This window comes from Maniola hyperantus, chromosome 6, assembly GCF_902806685.2.
Source record: "Maniola hyperantus chromosome 6, iAphHyp1.2, whole genome shotgun sequence".
Taxonomy (NCBI): domain Eukaryota; kingdom Metazoa; phylum Arthropoda; class Insecta; order Lepidoptera; family Nymphalidae; genus Maniola; species Maniola hyperantus.
This window is the reverse complement of record NC_048541.1, coordinates 9,871,657-9,892,292: the sequence shown is the minus strand read 5'-3', so window position 1 is coordinate 9,892,292 and position 20,636 is coordinate 9,871,657. Positions and strand designations below refer to the sequence as shown.

The window sequence follows — 20,636 nt, the reverse complement described above, 5'->3', positions numbered from 1 at the left end:
ATCTAAAACTTACTAAAAATACAAAATCTGCCGGTTTCCGCATGACCGGAAGTGTGGAGGAGCCATTTCGTCTTCCGAAAAACGCGTTGCGGCATATAAGTCGCGAACGATACATTTTACCAAAAAAAAGTTTAAATAAACAAAAAAGGTAATTTTATTTTACACAAAAAAGGTCTCTTTACATTTTTGTCCAAAGTTAAAACTTTTTGACTTAAAGCATCATAAAAACTCAAACTCCCGGTTTTTTGAGTATATCTGTATATCTCGAAAATTGAGGGTGTTAAAAAAAAATTGATATGAAATAACGATAATTAAATTATGTGACTTTTATTATATCTCAAATTTTTTTTTTTCTAAAGCTTCTCGACAATTTTCGTGGACTCGGAAAAAGTTACGCGTATCTTTATACAAAAGTATCATTAACATGTACAGTTTCATGTATGTATATTATTCAATAGCCTGTTGATCCTCACATTGTTTTTTGGACGTACCGTAAGCAAAACGAAGTGAAGAATTGAAGCAAAAAAGAGGAATTTGCCATAAACATGTAATACAGACTGAGCGCTTCGCGGAAATATGCCGTCCTACCAGTATTTTTCCTTAATTTCGCAACATTGATGGTGAGGGAAAAAGCGGTAGAAGGGAAATTTCGGGAAATTACTATTTTTATATCATTTTATTTTTTTATACAATAAATAATACAATTCGTACTATATTTCATCTACATTTACGTTGGTTGTATCTATCGCTTTATTGTCATTCTTAAATTCCCCGTTTTATCAAGGAGAAAGAAAGGAAAAAAAAAACCAAAAAACCTTTTTCGGTCAGATTAAGAGAACCCACCAACATTTTTGTCAGATTAAGAAAATATGCTTTCAGGATACCGAGATAAACCTCCCCTATGAAAATCTGACGCGCTCGAGTATTTTGAAAAAACTTTTTTTTTGCATTTTCAAAAATTCATCGTAACTTATCGTCGCGCCGAAATCGTCAGTTTTTTTAAAGGGAGCTTCCTTGGGGCCTACTCAACACCCCTTCCGAAAATCTGACGCGCTCGAGTAATTTTTTTTTTTTTGCATTTTTGACTACTTTATATGCCTACCCCCACCACGCAAACTGGCAGATTAGTATACCGTTGTTATCAGAGGCACTTGGGGCATACGTAGTATGAATATCTGACGCGCTCGAGAATGCTCAAGTAACTGTTTTTTTTAAACATTTTTGAAAAACCGTACACGCCAAACCCACCGCTAAAATGGTTTTTACCATACGAGCTTTTCTTTTCGAAATTATTTTATCTTTCGATTTTGATAGGTCTCGACGGCGCCGTTGAATTACGCCATTTAGCTACCTCGCCTCCCTAACTATAGGTAAAACTTGCTCGATTTTCAACACTGACAACATATTCTTTAAAATTGAGGAGATTTTATTTGCTGGCAGCCTTTTTTCTACAACTGCACCCCCCTGTCGATGTTATTCAAGTGCCAAAAGATCCTTGTCGTACTGTATGTTTGTTACCCTTTGTTACCTAGTTGTTACACTTTCTCCACTTTCTATATCCATGTTGTTACCCATATTAATGATGTTACCACAGGTTACCACACTCGCACACCTTGTAATTAAATTGACATTGATTGACATCATAGATTAATTATTGACATATTATGTACCTATTAGCTGACTGACTGAAACTAGATCAGTACCTACTATACGGTACTATGTCTTTTTTAACTTTATTTATTTTTACTAGGTGATTTATTGTAACATTAAATGGGATACTTAATTTTAAAAGTATCGTTATACATAGATGGCAAAATCATCATATACAAAACAAACGCATCAAGACCACCAGAGATATTTAGATATGTTAAAATCTGAATTTCAAAAAAGGTACGCAGACCCTCCAATTTCTGATAAGAGAACAGATAACTATGATAACATAAAAGCAATAGGAAATGGTGCTTATGGAGAAGTTTTTTTAGTGAGAGATAAAAGCAAATTAACTTATCATGCCATGAAAGTGGTAGATAAAAAAATCATCGTGGAAAAAAAGCATGTTAAAAATTTAATCACAGAAAAGAGAATACTTCAGTGTATCCAGTATCCTTTTATTGTGTCTTTAGATGATGCTTTCAAGGATAATGTTTATCTTTACTTTATATTGCCCTATGTGGCAGGGGGTGAATTATTTACTTACATACAGAAGTACGGCAGTTTAGCAGACCATGTCTCTAAATTTTACGCCAGCCAAGTTATTTTAGCCATAGAGTATTTACATTATTGTGAAATCGTACACAGAGATATAAAGCCCGAAAATATTTTGGTTGATATAAACGGATATTTAAAATTGTGTGACTTTGGATTTTGTAAAATACTATCGAAAAAAACATGGACCTTATGTGGCACACCTGAATATATAGCCCCGGAAATTATTATGTCGAAAGGCTACTCGTTTTCCGTTGATTGGTGGGCGATTGGTGTTTTAATTTTTGAGATGGGGTCAGGTTTCCCACCCTTCTTTGCATCAGACCCCTCTAAACTCTATGAACAGATATTAAATGGTCATTATAAGTGCCCAGACAGTTTGGTTCCCGACTGCAAGAACATAATTAGAGGTTTATTGCAAGTGGATCCAACAAAACGGTTAGGGTGTCTCCAGGGCGGAGTATATGAGATTAAGAGCCATCCCTGGTTTAATGATATACCTTGGCAGATGATCATGCAGCAGAGTGTTCCGCCGCCATTTGTTCCTGTATGCCCAACCCCTGGTGACACGAGTAACTTTCCAGATGTAGAACAGATCAAATTAAAAAAGAGTTCAAAGTGTTATTACGAAAAAGAATTCGAAGATTTTTGAATAGCTTCGCGATTCCCAGAAACAAGCATTAGCAAAGGTATTTGATTCAGAAAGAAATCAGTCTTTAAAATAATATGACATTTTGATCGGTTTATTATAGTAATGTAACCTAAGAACAAGAAAAGTGTATTGCTGAATGTTTTATTCTACATTCGAGCAAATAAAGCTATATTTTAATTCTACCGGTCGCGTCTCCTTTATCGGCCTATACGCGTATCGGATGACAACTAACTTTATTGTAGAATACCCACAACATCTCCCCCATAATAAACAAATTAACATAGGATTATCTTCCCCAACAAAGAAAAAAAAATACAAATAAAACAAACAATGCAAATAAACAAAACAATTTAAGAAAAAAAAAATTACACACCAATACATTATTTACTAAAGAATTACAGTTTTTAATCAATGTCTAATTGTAGCCTCTTAGCTCTTTTCCTTGTCATAGGAGGAGAGAGATGGGTTTCTTTTAGACAGCCAGCATCTATCTCACCCCTGACGTCGGGACCATCTGTACTTGAACCTGGTTGAGGTGGGGGGTCAGGAGAATCATGAGGTGGGGGGTCAGGAGAATCATGAAGTTGGGGTTCACATTTTTTTAAATGGCGGCGATTTCTACGATAGGTTCTACCTATGTTATTCTGCACTACATATGATCGTGGAGTTGGAGCTTTGGCCACAACTTGACCTCTAGTTTTCTTGTCCCCATCCTGCATGATCACCTGATCTCCCAAATCTAACTCTGGTAAGTTTTTACAATGCCTATCATAATACATTTTGACTTTCCTCTGCCTATTAATTAGATACTCGTATTCTTTGTCGTGCACAACCTTTGGCTTTAATAAATCAGGATGAACTGGAAGCCTGCAGTTTAGTCTACGTCCCATTAATAGCTGTGCAGGTGAGCTTAAGTCCTTATCACGTAGTGTATTTCTATAACTAAGCAGGTTAAGGTAGAAATCACTATTGCTATTAATAGATTTAACAAGTAACTTCTTTACCGTCTGTACAGCTCGCTCACTCTTGCCATTTGATTGGGGATAATTTGGCGATGAAGTTACGTGATTAAATCCCCACTCACTAGCAAACCTTTTGAAATCACGGCTAGAAAATTGAGTTGCGTTGTCACTTATGACCAGTTCAGGAATTCCGTGTCTAGCAAAGTTTTCCCTCATCGCCGTTATTACAGATTTAGAACAAATATTTTTTAAATCACAGACTTCAACAAAACCTGAATAGTAATCTACTAATATCAAATAATATTGTTTCCTATATTCAAATATATCAGCCCCAATTTTATTCCACGGTAGGCGAGGAATCTGCACTGGAATCAAGGGTTCTTTACTTTGTGTGTTTAAGTTCTCCTGACAAACTTTGCACCGCTTAACGTAAAGTTCTATATCATTTGTAATACCAGGCCAGAATAAAACTTCGCGCGCACGCCTCTTGCATCGATCTATTCCAAGATGGCCGTCGTGAACGATGTTTAACATTTGACTTCTTAAAGAAACTGGAACTAGTATTAATTTATTTTTAAATATGATACCGTCCACCACAATCAACTCATCTCGTAACGACCAATAAGGCTTTAATTTATCGTAAACATCATCTTTTCGCGCCGGCCATCCCTTAACAATGTACTCGCAGAGTTGATTAAGATCGCTGTCTTTTGAAGTTTCAGTTCGCACTAAACTCAACTTATTTGCAGACATTTGAACATGCTCAAATAAAAGATTTACTTCATGCAATAATTTAACATCTAGCTCACTTTCAAAAGAGTCTGGAAGCGGCGCACGCGATAAAGTATCAGCAATGAACATATATTTACCAGGTACATACTTAATAATCAAATCATAACCTTGAAGTCGAAGTAACATTCGTTGTAAACGCACTGGATTAGACACCAAGGCTTTTTTAAATATACTCTCTAGTGGTTTATGATCTGTTTCTACAACTACTGCTTTTTTACCATATATATATTGATGAAACTTTTCACAAGCGTACACAATAGCGAGCTCTTTCTCAATTTGAGCGTACCTAGTCTGTGTGTCCGTGAGTGTGCGCGACGCGTATTCGACCGGGCGCCCGTCCTGCATGAGCACTGCGCCGAGCGCGACGCTGCTGGCATCTACCGACAACACCACGGGCTGCGTGACGTCATACAAAGCTAAAACCGGGGCACTACTAACCAAATCTTTCAGTTTCGCAATAGCTTCATCATGAATACTATCCCAGTACCACACCGATTCCTTTTTAAGCAATCGAGTAAGGTGAACAGTATAATTCGAATAGTTTGGAATAAATTTTGATAGGTAATTAGTAGCACCCAAAAATCTCTCTAACGACTTCTTACTATTCGGAGTAGGCATGTCTTTAATGGCCTTCACCTTTTCCTTATCCGGTTTCATTCCATTTTTGTTAAAAACATGCCCTAAATAAACCACCTCCTGTACACAGATTTTACATTTGTCTTTGTTAAACTTTAGATTTATTTCTTGTGCTCTATTTAGCAACGCAGTAAGCCTCAAATCATGCTCATATTTATTTCCTCCCCAACAGATTATGTCATCAATGAATAAATCCACCCCCTCTAATCCTTCTAGCAACTGCTTAAGTGTTGAGTGAAATACCTCAGATGCACAGTTCAGATCAAAAGGTAGTCGTAAAAATTTATACCTTCCAAACGGCGTGCTGAAAGTACACAAGTCCGCACTTTTGTCATCTAATTTAATAGCCCAAAATCCAGAATTAGCGTCCAATACAGAAAAATACTGTGCCCCATTGAGCTTTGTGGCTAGTTTAGTTTTTTAGTTTAATATTCTTTATTGTACACCAAAAAAAAAAAAAAAAAAAAAAAGACACAAAAAGAAGAACATACAATCAGCGGCCTTATCGCTGTGAAGCGATCTCTACCAGGCAACTAGGTTGAAGAGGATTTAAGGGCTAGTGAAAACTGGGTTTAAGGTGTACGTAAGTTGTTAGGGAACATAAAGATAATAATTATAATATAAGTAGTATGTATATTAATAATGTGGCTAATTCATTGATTGTCGGTAGCTGAAAGTGTGCCCGCTGAATCGCACAATTAAGTGGACGCGGATCAAGACATAGCCTTATACCACCATTTTTCTTAGCCGCAATTACTAATGAATTCACCCATTTTGTAGGATAAGTAACTTTTCTGATCACGCCAGCCTCGATCATTCTATTTAGCTCAGTATGCAACTTATCTCTGAGACTTAGAGGTACCTTACGCGGCGCGCTGACCACCGGACTCACAGACTCATCTATAACAAGGCTATATGTACCGGGAAGGCAACCAATACCGCGAAACAAATGATCATAAGCAGATATATTTATATTATGTACGCGTTTCACTAAACCTAACTCTGTACACGCATGCCTTCCCAGAACACTTTGACAGCTAATACTAGCTACTGCAAACTTCAAAATATATAAATTATTTTTATACCACCATTTTAATTTACATAGTCCTTTTATAGGAATAATATCACCACTATACGATTGGAGTTTAACATTACTCTTCACATTAATTAAGCTAGCATCATACCCCAATGACAAAAACCTCTCTAGTGCTATAACATTTATATCTGCCCCTGTGTCTAGTTTAAACTTTTCAACGCCACACTCACCAGTTAATGTTTCATACCACTCGTCCGCATAGTCACGCTGCGATGTATGTGCAATTGTTGATATGAAAAACGACTCGGCGTCGTCACTATCGCAATCCTCTATGGGTATCTCCGAATAAACATCGATATCGTATACTTTTTTAGCCCGATTTGCACACATCCTAGCAAAATGATTATAGCCTCCACATAAAAAACACTTTACACCAAGCGCTAAACAAGAACGCGAATCACAATATTTGCCACAATTTTTACACGGCGTCGGAGCACGGCTGTCGACTCGGCCGACGGCGGCCGGCGCCGGCGGCGTAACCGCCTCGGCGCGTGGCGGTCGAGCCGCGTGCGCTGCCTCGCGCGTTGCGGCCACCACTACTGCTTGCGTTCCATTGCCGGTTCGGAGCCCCACGATATCCGCCGCGCGCTTCCACCGCATCGATGGACGCTCGCCCCGAACTTGCTGCATGAGATTCAAGCTGACGAGTGCCGTCCATTGAAACCTCATCGGCCTGGCATATTTTTATCGCCTTTTCTAAAGTTAACTCGTCGCTCCGAAGTAAACGATCCCGAACTACAGTGTTTCTTATTCCACACACAATTCTGTCTCTAATCAACTCCTCTTCGAGCGCGGCAAACACACAGGTCTTGCTTAAAAGTTTTAACGCAGTTACGTATTGATTTATTGATTCGCCTTCACTTTGATTTCGGGTAAAAAAATTGTACCTGGCTAACGTAATATTCGGTTTCACACCAAAGTAGTTGTCAAACTTTTTCAACAAAACTGCAACGTCATCGCGATCTTTCTCAGCTTCGAAAGTAAATGTTTGGTAGACATCAAAACCATCGGGCCCTATTAAATTGATCAGTAAGCTTGCTTGTACCGCTGGATCTTCCTTATGCACGCCTGCAGCTTTTATAAACAACTGAAACTGCGTTTTCCATTTTTTCCACGCGTCAGCCCGGCTGACGGGGCTGCCATCCACACTAAGCTCTGGTGGTGGTCTTGCGTGTTCCATTGCTAATAAATATGTAGACCACCGAAAGCAACTTATATTTCACTAATACAACGAAATTACTGCACTATTTCCACTCTAAAACATTTAATTTCACACCGCTGCCACCATGTTGTGTTAATGAAACGCGTATCGGATGACAACTAACTTTATTGTAGAATACCCACAACACAGCTACCTACCATTAAAACACATCACTAAAAATGTTGTTTATCTTCACTCTATAAATAGGAAGCCCGTTGAACACTATCATCATTATTAATTATCATCAAAGCGTTACAGCACTACAGTCCTGGGTGGGCCCTGGGTTGGTCAAGCAAACTCGGAGGCGGTCAGAAGCAACTCCTTCCAGATCCAAATTCCAAAACATGTTCAAATAACAAATAGGACCCGTAAAAAGATACCATAATAATTGTCAATTTTACATCCATTATGAATTACACTGAGATATAAAACCAGGGCCTTTTGTCAGTCTCAGTAATTTACACGACGCGCGCCGCCGCCCCGTCGCGTTCCGTTGTGGCTAAATCATTTTGTTCACGCGATCGCCTGATCCTAAAGCTTTGATAAAAACATAGCCGATTAAGTTTGCTTGTGGTTTTGATCGGGCGTTTTAACTTTTATTAATAAAATTAAAATACTGCAGTGGTGTCGACGCTATTAAAAACTTGTAAGTACCTAAATTAAAAAATCTAATTCCTAAACCTATCTGTATCATATGAAAGGGCTTCACCTGTGGATTTTAAAACAGATTTGTATTTATGTTTATGCATCATAGTTTTGAATTATCGTGCAAAATGTCGAAAAAATACGGAACCCTCGTTACGCGAGCCTGAGTCGCACTTGGCCGGTTTTTCTAGCTAGCGGAAATACCTACCTACCTTCAAGTGTTGAAACCGTATTGCTAGTCAATAGGTAAATTTACACTCAGCCAGGTGGTAATGACTGAATCTTTATAGGTACTCAATATTTTTGAATCATACAATTTTAAATACTCGTAACTATGAAGACGTCATGTTCCTTCCTGGGTACATGGCATTGACCGTCAGGACCATAAATATGTAGCACAATGATCGCACAGCACAGTAGATACTGAGCTCTTAACAATAGCTGGTCAGTTCTACCATTACCATCATTTTGTAGCAACGAAACAATGAAATACTTATCGACATTAGTGCTACTAGTTACTTTGTGCTACGCTAAAGATGAAGAAGAGGGCTTTTTACGTAAGTACATGAACAGCTATTCTTTTATAATATCAGTGCTAAAAATATTATATCATAATTTAGTTATTAGTACCCTCTGACTGCTCTGGCAAAAAACGACAATTTTGATGATTGAAATCCAAAAAAATTAAAAGTGGAATATTTATAAAAATATTATTACTAACTGATAAAATGATAACTAGTATAAAGTCGAAACTTAGTAGAATAATTATTGTACTATTAGTAGAATTGTATGCGGAAGGATCTGAGAACTCACCGCATTATTATCCCAAGAAAACTTCCACCACTATGGGATTAATAGGAAAGAGTCACAACCCTCAGTAATGAGGAGTAGCACGCAACGAGAAAAAGATATAAAATTAATAGAAGGCTAACAGGAGCGCGATCCGGTACCGATCTGAGTTTGACGGTTTTAAATTTGAATTATCTAAGCTCTACCTATCGGACATGGAGCTTTTGTAGACTTAATATACTTACCTAATAGGACAAAATTAATATATTTTTTCTAATAATTATGGTAGGTATATTTCTAATCATTCCTGCAATTCGATCACTAAACTAAGCTGATAGCTGATCCATAAATTTGATCATCACAAATACGATCAATAATTATATTGTAAGTAGGTAGGGTAACCTATTATAACAATTAAAACTATAACAATCAGCTGAAATACTTACCTCCAGGACTCCATGAGGTACGTACGTAATCGGTTTTGGACGTATTTAACTAAAGTAAATATTTATAAAACCCACTTTTCCTCTGAGGAAACTTGAATCTAATAAAATAAATGATTCATATTATTTTCTTCTTTCCATAAAACCTTTAATGAAGTAAAGCGACCTATTGAACCGGGACAAGAAGCGTTCAACGGGTTCTGCGTTTGTTGGTGTAAATGCAAAAAACACAAGTTTACAGGAAAATGGCTAGATTTTTCCATAAACCGGTATATAAATGTGTGAAAAATTATCCTTGCTAATCTTAGATTAAGGATTGCATCGGAGCGTAGCTTGGCGGGGACCAATCCTTGATATATGTTACTGATAAATGCAAAACTGTGTCTGTCTGTCATCTGCTAGTTTTTCACGGGCTTTTGACGAAATTTGGTACCTACAAAGATAGCTTGCATGCAGGGGACGAAATATACGGGTATAGGCTACTTTTTATTATAAGAGAAAATCAGAGTCCCCACGGGATTTTTATAGGCTCATCCGTTGAACCGATTTTAATGGCAGATATAGCTTATATCGCGAGGACGGGCATAGGTTACTTTTTATCCCGGAGAACCAAAGAGTTCCTACGGGATTTTTAACAAAAACTAATTTCACGGGGACGAAGTCGTGGGCGAGTAAAAATATGATCTAATCAGAATACATTATTTTTTTTAGTTTGGAAAATAACGTCAGTTACATTATTTTAGTAGGTAGGGTAGTTTACATTAGTTTTTGAAATAAGATGTAGGTATAATGCGTAAAAAATAACTTCTCACGCGCCCTATTTAACTCTATGGTTCAACGGTCACGTTAAAAGTACGATTTTAGTCTATTCAAATGTGAACCGTACTTTTGAGATGACAGTTGATCTGTACAGTTAAAATGGCGCGTGAGAAGTCATTTTGTACGGACTTATTGAAACACGGAAACTGTTGCAAGTAACAACCAGATTTCGTATTTTATAGGACATTTATTTAATTATTTTTAATAAATAATGAGTGGTGATATCTAGTGGTTAAGACGTCGGCCTTCTTTCGAGAGGTCGTAGTAGAGAGGCCAAGTTGAAAAAGTCGCATAAATACGAAATTCGTAAGACTGGAAAGTTTTATAATATACTTGAAGATGGAATTACTTAGGTTTTATCTATTTAAATCCCGTGGGAACTCTTTAATTTTCCGGGATAAAAAGTAGCCTATGTCCTTCCCCGGGATATAAGCTAACTCTGTAGCAAATTTCATCAAAATCGGTTGAACGGTTGGGCCGTGAAAAGCTAGCAGACAGACAGACACACTTTCGCATTTATAATATTAGTATGGATTATGGATGTGTGGTATCGTTGGAACTTGGAATCAGCGTGATCTACGGATCACCAAACTGCATGTCATTGCTCTCTAAAGTGGTGGGGGAAGTATTTATTACGTCATAAAGTTGGCTACTATTGGTGTCAGAATTTGACGATTATTTCGACAACTATCTCTCACCCCTAGATCAAGAAGTGATCTCTCTAACGTGAGCCCACGTGAGCCCCTATCTATCTTAACCGATATGAATTTGAAGGATAGCAAATGATTAGTTGGATTAGGTTAGGTTTAGGACGGACGACATCAGACGAGTCGCAGGAAGCCGCTGGATTCAGGCGGCGCAGGACCGTGGCGTGTGGAAGTCCCTACAAGAGACCTCCAGCAGTGGACGTCTCTCGGTTGATGATGAAAGTGGGCATAACTTCTATACTTATATTAAAACTTCATTTTAAATAATAAAATAATATAGGTATGTGGGTATGTATACTTACCTATGCAATATTTTTGATTAGCAAAATACCCAATTTATAATGCCTCCGTTCAGCTCGAAGCCAAAGGGTGCCAAAAGCTCGCGAAGGAGGTCCTGGTTGAAGCAAGCCTGGCGACCTACGTTTCGCTACGAATGTCGTTGCCACCTCCCTCTTTCATTCCACTCAGCCTCGTAGACTTGCTTCTTTCAGAAGCTCCTTCGCGATCTTCTGGCTTCGCGCTTTCAAATCACTCAATAGACAAGTGTGCGTGGAGTCGGGATCCTTACAAAATCTACCTAGATCTATGTGGACAAAGTCGCGGATATCAGCTAATAACAAACTATTACCTACCTAACTACCAGTAATTAATAATCAATTGTTTCAAAGTAAATAGATGTATTGAAAATACATAATTAATTGCATCGGCAAAAAGTAGGTAAATTATACCAACCTACCACTTCAGATAATAATATATGCAATTAGGTTATTAAAAGGGTTTTATTATTTACATCGAAGAAGATCAAAGACAAATTGTGTAAGTGTAATTAGGGTACATTAAACTTTATTATGTCATATGGAACAAATAAAAATTCTCAAAGAAGCTAAAGTCAACGTTACTTTGTTATTAATGAGGGCCTTTGATACTTGGTGCTTGTAATAAAAAGTGTTTTAATAACTTCCTACCTAATTGCGTATTAATAACTAATAATAATAGGCACTCAATTGCCGATGATTTTTTACTGAAGTTTAAACATTGTTTGTTTTTACATCTTGTTTTTTTAAGTTTCAGTTTACAGGGTTTAATTGAAATTTATTACTTGCCTATTTACTGTTCTAACAATAAATAAATAATTAATTAACATACATTGATTGGTTTCCTACATTCTTCAACGAATTAGGTAGGTAGGTAGTTATCTACTGCAGTGCATCTTTTATATTTATTTGTTAAATAATTAATTGATAACATATGATTTCTAGCGGCTAACTCAATTAATATAAACTATCCACTAGGTATTAAGGTGATAGCCTAGTGGTTAAGACGTCCGCCTTCTTTTCGGGAGGTCGGGGCTTCGAGTCCGGGCACGCACCACTAACGTTTCGGAGTTATGTGCGTTTTTAAAACCATTACTTAAATATCACTTGCTTTAACAGTAAAGGAAAACATCGTGAAGAAACCTGCATGCCTGAGAGCTCTCCATATTCTCAAAGGTGTGTGAAGTCTGCCAATCAACATTGGCCAAACGTGGCAGATTATGGCCTAAACCCTTCTCACTCTAAGAGGATACCCGACTCAGTACCAGACTGCAGGGTACCGAGTAGAGTCACCCGTTCGTTGTAAAATATCAGTCTTTGGAATCACATATTCTTCTCAGCATTTTCTAGCTATCACATACGAATGTCGATATAAGAAACCCGTTCCAGCACGTTGATCTTATCGTTGAAAAGAGCAACCGCTGCGCTGCGCTGAGTTTCTCGCTGGATTTTCACAGGAGAAAAATCATTCCGAACCAGTGGTTGATGTGGTACCTACTTAGATGCACTTGACTTTTCAAAAGTAGGTGGGTACTTGTAAAAGTTTATATCAATAAAATCTTTTTATTGATGTGTAGGTATTTAAATAAAAAGCAAATTGTTTGTTGTGTAACAAACAATTTGCAGTAATGCCAATAATTTAGTTTAGTTATTCAAAGATCTTTTTAGGTAGATGTATCTCAGCGGTAGAATAGCTAAGTTGGAGGTTACTAGGTTGTTCACCATTCCAAAACAAACAGCAAATACCCACGTAAAATCTGTTTAGGTACTTACTTAGTTGTGATAAAAAAGTTCGATAGCTATGGGTACATTATATCTTTATTACTTATGATTTATCTTTTTATATCCATCTCAAATTGGCAATTAGAGTTCCGCATCCGAAGGATGCCTATCATTACCTGTACCTATTACGTGTTTCTGAGCTATCATGTCCGTCCGTCTGTCTCATGTCTGTCAGCGGGCTGTGTCTCGGAATCGTAATAGTACCTATAGAGTTGAAATTTTCACAGAATGTGAATTCTTATTGTCGTTATAACAACAAATTCTTAATAAAAATTACAAAATAGCCGCTATGAAAATTAAAAAAAAATAACTGTCATTTCTTGTACGATTGTATGGAACCCTTATTATGCGAGCCCGACTCGCACTTGACCGATTTTTAACTGACTACCAAAAAGGAGGTGATTCTCAATTCCGTTATTCTCCGCCCGGTTTTTTATAAATGTATATTGTACACCGATTTTTGAATTTCTGGATCCAACTTCTTAATCCTGATGCTACAGTAGGTACAGCTCGCCTAAGTTATCAAGATTCAGAAAGTGTTCATAGTGAATTAATATTGTAGGTATCAAGCAACGACTCCAAGTCCCAACTTTTCAATCCTGATGCTGCAAGGTACTGAACTCCTAAGCAGTGTGGATTTGGAAAGTTTTGCTGGTGAATTGATATTTTAGGAACTAAGTAATGACTAAACTTAAGTACTTTAAAAATACTTAAATACTTTTGTGTACTTTTTAAACGCTAAATAAATTAAAAAACCGACTTCCAAAACCGTTACAAAGTAAAAAATAAATTTTGGTATGTATGTAGGTATGAAGTCGGGCGAACATAATAAATGAAACTAGAAATCAAAACGTGCACCTCCCCGATTTTAGCACACATACACGTGTAGAAACAAAAATATTTTTTACATTGTACCTAGGCCCTATGCAAAATTTTAAGCGCCGTTTTATCGAAACTACGTTTTTTGACTTACTGCCATCTCGATTAGGTTATAAGTACCGATTAGGTTATAGGTACCTAGCACTATTTTAGAGCATCATGATATTAGGTAGGCACTCAAATGCTCCTATATTCCAACCCCTCGACAATTTGAATGCATTGACCTTAATAAAATAAACAATATCAGACAGAATTTTCCACTAGAAAGAGTCTTCCACTTAATTAATTTTTTTCACGTCCCCAGTCAGGAGTAATAGGAACTCTCCCTTTTTCATGATAATAATAAAACTATAATGAGCCTGATCCTTTCCGAGTTTGTTGTAATGAGATCCTAGGAAGGCACTTACTCACCTACTGAGTACCGACTTATTTATTTCAATTCTAGAATGGATGGATTTAGATCTGTTTAATAAGACTATGGTTTAGACTGGCGAATTTTAGGTTTCGCTTAGCCAGCTGTAGATAGATAGGTACATAGCTCCGTCTGGCTTTTTTGCATCTTTACATGCTCTTGTAAAGACCTTGTCCAATAAATATTTCAATTAGGTAACTTCTTATAACCCGTTTTTATTCATTTTAATATCATTGCGCAGACAGTTATAAAAAATAATTAAATAAAAGCGAGATTTTAATTTAAATTGTAGGTAGTTAAAGACTTGGTTTAAATATTTTAGCTTCTTACCAGTTTTTCTTGGGGTTCCGTGCTAAAACTAGGAAGCCTTACAGTTTCGTCCAGTCCATCTGTCTGTGTATCACAGCCATTTAAAAATTAAACATTAAAAATTGTAAGGTTGAAAAGTACAGAGACATTTTTAATTTTGAAAAAATATGCTTCAGGCCTACCTACCTAATGAACATGAGAAGTAAGAAGAACACGAAAAAAATGGTGTCCTTTTATGTGATACCTTTTTCAAAATAGGTTTTTTTATGAAAAAAAAGGTACCTAGGTATTTTAAAATCATAAAGTATGAGATTTCTCAGTTTTGAAAAAAAATCCGTTTAAAAAATAATAACCATCAAAGTTCTTAGCGACTAGCAGGGCTTTGGAACCCTACCTAATGCGTGCACATGACCAGTTTTATTAAAATTATCACTTTGTTGGTCGCCGTTATGAAAATAAATTTAATAGAAGCGACATTTGAATCATGTCGTCTATTGTCTGATTAAATTAGTTTATTTCAGGACATGGGTATAACACTCTTTGTGAAAAAGGTTCGAAAGTGAAAATAACTCTTTTTTTTGTTTTAGCCGAATATATCCATCCCTGCACCCTTGCTGATGAAGATTTTGAAAACTGTGTCAAAGAACAAATAGTGGAGTGCCTGCCTTATTTCGCCAAGGGTATTCCTGAGATGTCGGTGCCATCTATAGACCCTGCCGATTTAAACGACATTATTGTAGATGGAAGTGGGCTTAAACTGAATTTCAGTGATGCAAAAATGCATGGTCTCTCCGGATTAAAACTGGCAGATTTTAAGTAAGATATAATAATATTTACCTACTTACTTCCCTCGTTACACTTGGGAATCCCGGCGCCCGTGATATAAGGCATTACACTACCCCCATGTTAAATAATGTACTATTATTCAACATGGGGGGTAATTTAATGTCACCTACAGATATATAAATATATATGGGCGATTTTCTATTGATACATTCAAAAAAATTCAAAAAAGTTTATTGCTACACCAACAGCTCTCAATGTTTCTTCTCTTAGGTAATGACTAATGGACCATTATCTACTGCAGTGAAGCAATTCTTCCAATTGCATCAACTATTTTGCGCTTCAATTGGTATTAGAAATAATAAATATTAATTAAGTGACCAAGACAATAATTAACAATACACTTTGTTTGTGCATAGTGAAAAACTGCACATTGTATGCAAATTATGTGTTAATCAGAACTCGATAAACAGCTGACTAAGAAACGACTACAGTCCATAGACAAAGATATAGAAAAAAACCGGCCAAGTGCGAGTCAGGCTCGCGCAATGAGGGTTCCGTACTACAGTCGTATTTTTTCGATATTTTGCAGGATAATTCAAAAACTATGATACATAAAAATAAATAAAAATCTGTTTTAGAATGCACAGGTGAAAACCTTTCATATGATACCCCACTTGATATAGTTATCTTACTTAGGAAATTGATAATACTAATTATTAGTTCATGACCACAATTTAATTTTTTTGTGCGGTGTAACCACAAATTCACGGTTTTCAGATTTTTCCCCAAATGTCAGCTATAAGATCTACCTACCTGCCAAATTTCATGATTCTAGGTCAACGGGAAGTACCCTGTAGGTTTCTTGACAGACCGACAGACAGACAGACATACAACAAAGTGATCCTATAAGGGTTCCGTTTTTTTCTTTTGAGGTACGGAACCCTAAAAATTAGGTGATGCCGGCAATTTCGTCCGCGTATGTTTCATTTTTAGGGTTCCGTACCTATTCAAAAGGAAAAACGGATCCCTTATAGGATCACTTTGTTGTCTGTCTGTCTGTCCGTCTGTCTGTCTGTCAAGAAACCTACAGGGTACTTCCCGTTTGACCTAGAATCATGAAGTTTGGCAGGTAGATAGGACTCATAGCAGACATTAGGGGAAAAATCTGAAAACCGTGAATTAGTGATTAGGTACATCACAAGAAAAAAATTTAAATGTGTTCATGAACAAATACTGCTGTTTTCGACTTTCCAAGTAATATTGCTATACCAAATGGGGTATCATGAAAGGGCTTTACCTGTACATTCTAAAACAGATTTTTATTTATTTTTAGGCATAATAGTTTTTGATTTATCGTGCAAAATGTCGATAAAATACGATACCCTCAGGGCGCGAGTCTGACTTGCACTTGGCCGGTTTTTTTTATAATCCCGTGGGAACTCTCATTTTCCGGGATATCAAATAGCCTTCCCTGAGATGCAAGCTATCTCTGTTCTGTACCAAATGATGCCCGCAACTTTTTCGATGTAGATTTAAGTTTTTAAAAACCGTGTGAACTCTGACTTTCTGAGACTTGTCCATGTCCTTCCCCGGGATGTAAGCTATCTCTTTATCTTTCTTCAAAATCGCGTCAAAAGCTAGCAGATATACCTACTTTCGCATTTTTAAGTATAGGTAACTAGCTGATGTCCACGACTTCGATCGCGTGGATTTAGCTCTTAAGAAATCCCGTGGGAACTCATTGATTTTTTCGGGATAAGAATATCATCATCATCATGATCAACCCATCGCCGGCTCACTACAGAGAACGGCTCTCCTCTCAGAGTGAGAAGGGTTTTGGCCATAATCTACCACGCTGGCCATGTGCGGATTGATAGACTTCACACACCTTTTAGAACATTATGTAGAACTCTCAGACATGCAGGTTTCCTCACGATGTTTTCCTTCACCGTCAAATCAAGGGATATTTAATTACTTAAAACACACATAACTCCGAAAAGTTAGAGGTGCGTGCCCGGGATCGAACCCCCGACCTCCGATTAGAAGGCGGACGTCCTAACCACATGTCAATCCGACTTTCAGATCTATAATACACTAGCTGACCCGCCCCGGCTTCGCTCGGGTGCAATTTAGAAAATCGAGGTGGGGGTTGCATTTCCAAAAATCCTGAAATACATATTTCTTCATTTATTACCGAAAACACAAATAAGTACCAATTGTCATGTAAATTACTTGAAAAATGACAGACTTTCATAAAAACTTTAATCCCCTATTTAACCCCCTTGGTAGTAGAATTTCCAAAAATCGTGAAATGCGTACTTTTTATTTTTAACCGAAAGCTGAAATAACAATTTTCATCGATGTAACTTCAAAAATGACGGACTTTCATACAAACTTCCATCCCCCATTTAACCCACTTGGGGGTGGAATTTCAAAAAATCCTTTCTTAGTGGATACCTACTCTTCACAAAGAACACACCCTCAAAATTACATGTCTCTAGGACCAGCGGTTTAGGCTGTGCGTTGATATATAATATGTCAGTCAGTCAGTCAGGACTTTGAATTTTATATAATATTTAGATAGGTATTAGTAGTGATATAATTTTATTGTTTCAGAATTCAACTGGGTAATAATAACGAATCGTTCAGTTTAGCAGTAAAGGGAGATTTAAGACTAACTGCCCATTATAATGCAGATGGAAGAATTTTGATTCTCCCGATCAAAGGAGATGGGGATGCTGTTATCGAATGTAGTAAGTCTAATAGTTCTAACGTCCTACTCTCTTTGGTCACATAAATTAGATACCTACTATTGTCAGTGGCGTAGCTAGGTAACCAAGGGCGCTGGGGCAAATCAAAAATGGGGCCCCACTGCTATCTAAGCTGGTTAGGTTTTATCAAGTAAAAATATTAAATATACAAATACATTCACAGAAAGAATTTAGGGGAATTCCCTAGTAACTTTCGAATTATCATTATTTATTATGAAAATGGGAGAAATTTTCAAAACTTTAGTTCGATTGAGATTTCCTGGTAGGGATTCGAGGGCCCCCTGAGCTTGAGGGCCCTGGGGCACTGCCCCGCCTAGCCCCTAGGTAGCTACGCCACTGACTATTGTGGAGCATTCCAAACCTTAATAGATATATGACCCTAGTAGGTAGATATAATTGAATTTGGTGGCTACGCGCCAGACAGCACGTGAGTTAGATTTATCTACGCTGTAATGTAACTGAGCTAACGAGGATAATCGTAGATACTAACTACTAAGTATAATGGGTAACTACCTACGATTATCCTCGTTTAATTAATTATTATTCAAGTAATAAGCAATAACTAACTACTTCCTACCTACTAATAATGACAATTGTTTACGTTCAAGTGGAAACACGCCAGCTAATATTGAATGCACTATACCCACACTAGGTAGTCCTGTGTCGTGGGCACCTAATTCGTATTAACAATAAACAATGTAATAGACATGTTCTATAAACAAATATTACGTTTATATTACGGTATAAATATAAATATTACGGTTATACCAATTACGTTTGTATGGAAAGGGCCGGGGACACTGGGGAGCGCGCTAGGGAAACTTAATCTTTAATTATTTTACTTTGACCGTAGAAAACGCCGAAGTTAACATTAGCAGCTTGCTGATGCACATAAAGGACAAAGCTGGGAAGGAGCATTTGAAAATGTTGACTCCGAACTACCAATATGAAATTGAGTCCACCACTTTTGACTTGAAGAATTTATTTAATGGCAATAAACAATTAGGTACGTTATGATTTTTTCTAGGAGCATTCAAGTAGTTTTTTTTTCGTCTTTAATTATTTATTTACTAAACTGCAACTTCTGAAAAATCCCGGAAAATCAAAGAGTTCTCGTTCGAGTTAAAATCCATGCCGATGAATTTGCGAGCAGGTACAAATATAAAACAAAAGCGCGTGCGAAGCGAGTGCCAAATTTTTGATATATTTACAAAAAAAAAATGTTAAATGCAAGAACTAGTGTGTTATGCACGTTGCGACGTGATTGAATAACAAAACAACAAACAAACACTTTCCTATTTATAATATGGGTACCTACTGATAATAATGAATATCACTCACGATATTTTAATTGCTAAAATATTCACAAACGGTTTAATTTTTTCAGCGGAAACAACCCTTAAGTTCGCCAACGATAACTGGCGTCAACTCATGGACGACCTCGCCCCTCCCGCCATAAAGCAGATTGTGAAAGCCATAGTCAAAGTTATAAACAAATTCCTCTCCAAAGTTACTATTCCCCGCATCGTTATAGGCTACAAAGAGAGACTATGATAGCTTTAATTTCTAAGAAAACTATGTGAGAGCTCCGTAAGAGCCCTAACATACAGGGACGCCATGGCAATATCGCTGGCTACCTCTGGCTACCTACCGTAGCAAATAAATAGCACAACAAAACAACAGTAGTGAACACAAACATGCGGTTGTCAAACAGTTGGCCACTGAGTAAGAGAGGCGTAAGTTATTTGTATACAATATACTGGCGACTTGGCTTCGCATCGCCAGGTCGCCAGAGTATCCAGTCTCCACCTAGGGGTCAGTCGGTCGTGGCTACTCTGCCAAATTGGGTAGCCAAGTTAGTTAACTGTCATCATACATTTAAATACGTATTGTATGGATACGTAGCCGGCGACGTCACCATGGCGTCCTAGTGTGTTAGCGCACTAAGGAATTTTATTCGATAGAATATTATATAGCTCGGGCCCTAATTTTTATAGCTAGATAAAAAAATTATATTTCACAAATTATTATAATTCAAGGTCAACAATGTAAAACAATTTTTTAATGTCTGTTATATGTAGCTACCTACATATAACAGACATTAAAAAATTGTACCTACATAATAAGATTAAAAATCCTACCATACAAAGTAATATAAACATTTAGATATAAATCTTGGCATTATGCAGCAATTATGCGATTTAATTAGCATCCGTATTTTTTTACATTTGTTTTGTATAAATAATTAAATTATTAGGTATGTATTACTCAATTAAAATATTAACTTGAGGATCCATAAATTATTATTTATTTATAAATTGTGCATTGTAAAGAATCAGTTTTTCTATTATGGAGGGTTGCACATTTATATTTTTAGTAAATGTATTTTTTATAATGGTGATTTTTATTTTCCTTAATACACAAATATTACATTTA

General features: G+C 36.8%; 3 protein-coding genes across 3 annotated transcripts; 2 read left to right on the top strand and 1 right to left on the bottom strand.

Moving 5' to 3' along the window:
* The first annotated feature begins 1,720 nt into the window (after positions 1 to 1,720).
* Positions 1,721 to 2,879, top strand: LOC117982914 (cAMP-dependent protein kinase catalytic subunit 1-like). Its single transcript, XM_034969360.2, has one exon. It carries the CDS (start codon positions 1,808 to 1,810, stop codon positions 2,855 to 2,857), a length of 1,050 nt encoding a protein of 349 aa, XP_034825251.1. The 5' UTR covers positions 1,721 to 1,807; the 3' UTR covers positions 2,858 to 2,879.
* Positions 2,880 to 5,988: 3,109 nt separating this feature from the next.
* Positions 5,989 to 7,686, bottom strand: LOC138402433 (uncharacterized). The gene has a single exon (XM_069499053.1). The coding sequence runs from the start codon at positions 7,521 to 7,523 to the stop codon at positions 6,762 to 6,764; it is 762 nt and encodes a 253-aa protein (XP_069355154.1). The 5' UTR covers positions 7,524 to 7,686; the 3' UTR covers positions 5,989 to 6,761.
* Positions 7,687 to 8,505: 819 nt separating this feature from the next.
* LOC117982917 (circadian clock-controlled protein daywake-like) lies at positions 8,506 to 20,595 on the top strand. Its single transcript, XM_034969362.2, has 5 exons — positions 8,506 to 8,746; positions 15,231 to 15,459; positions 18,046 to 18,182; positions 19,054 to 19,206; positions 19,588 to 20,595. Exons 1-5 carry the CDS (start codon positions 8,674 to 8,676, stop codon positions 19,752 to 19,754), a joined length of 759 nt encoding a protein of 252 aa, XP_034825253.1. The 5' UTR covers positions 8,506 to 8,673; the 3' UTR covers positions 19,755 to 20,595.
* Positions 20,596 to 20,636: the final 41 nt, after the last annotated feature.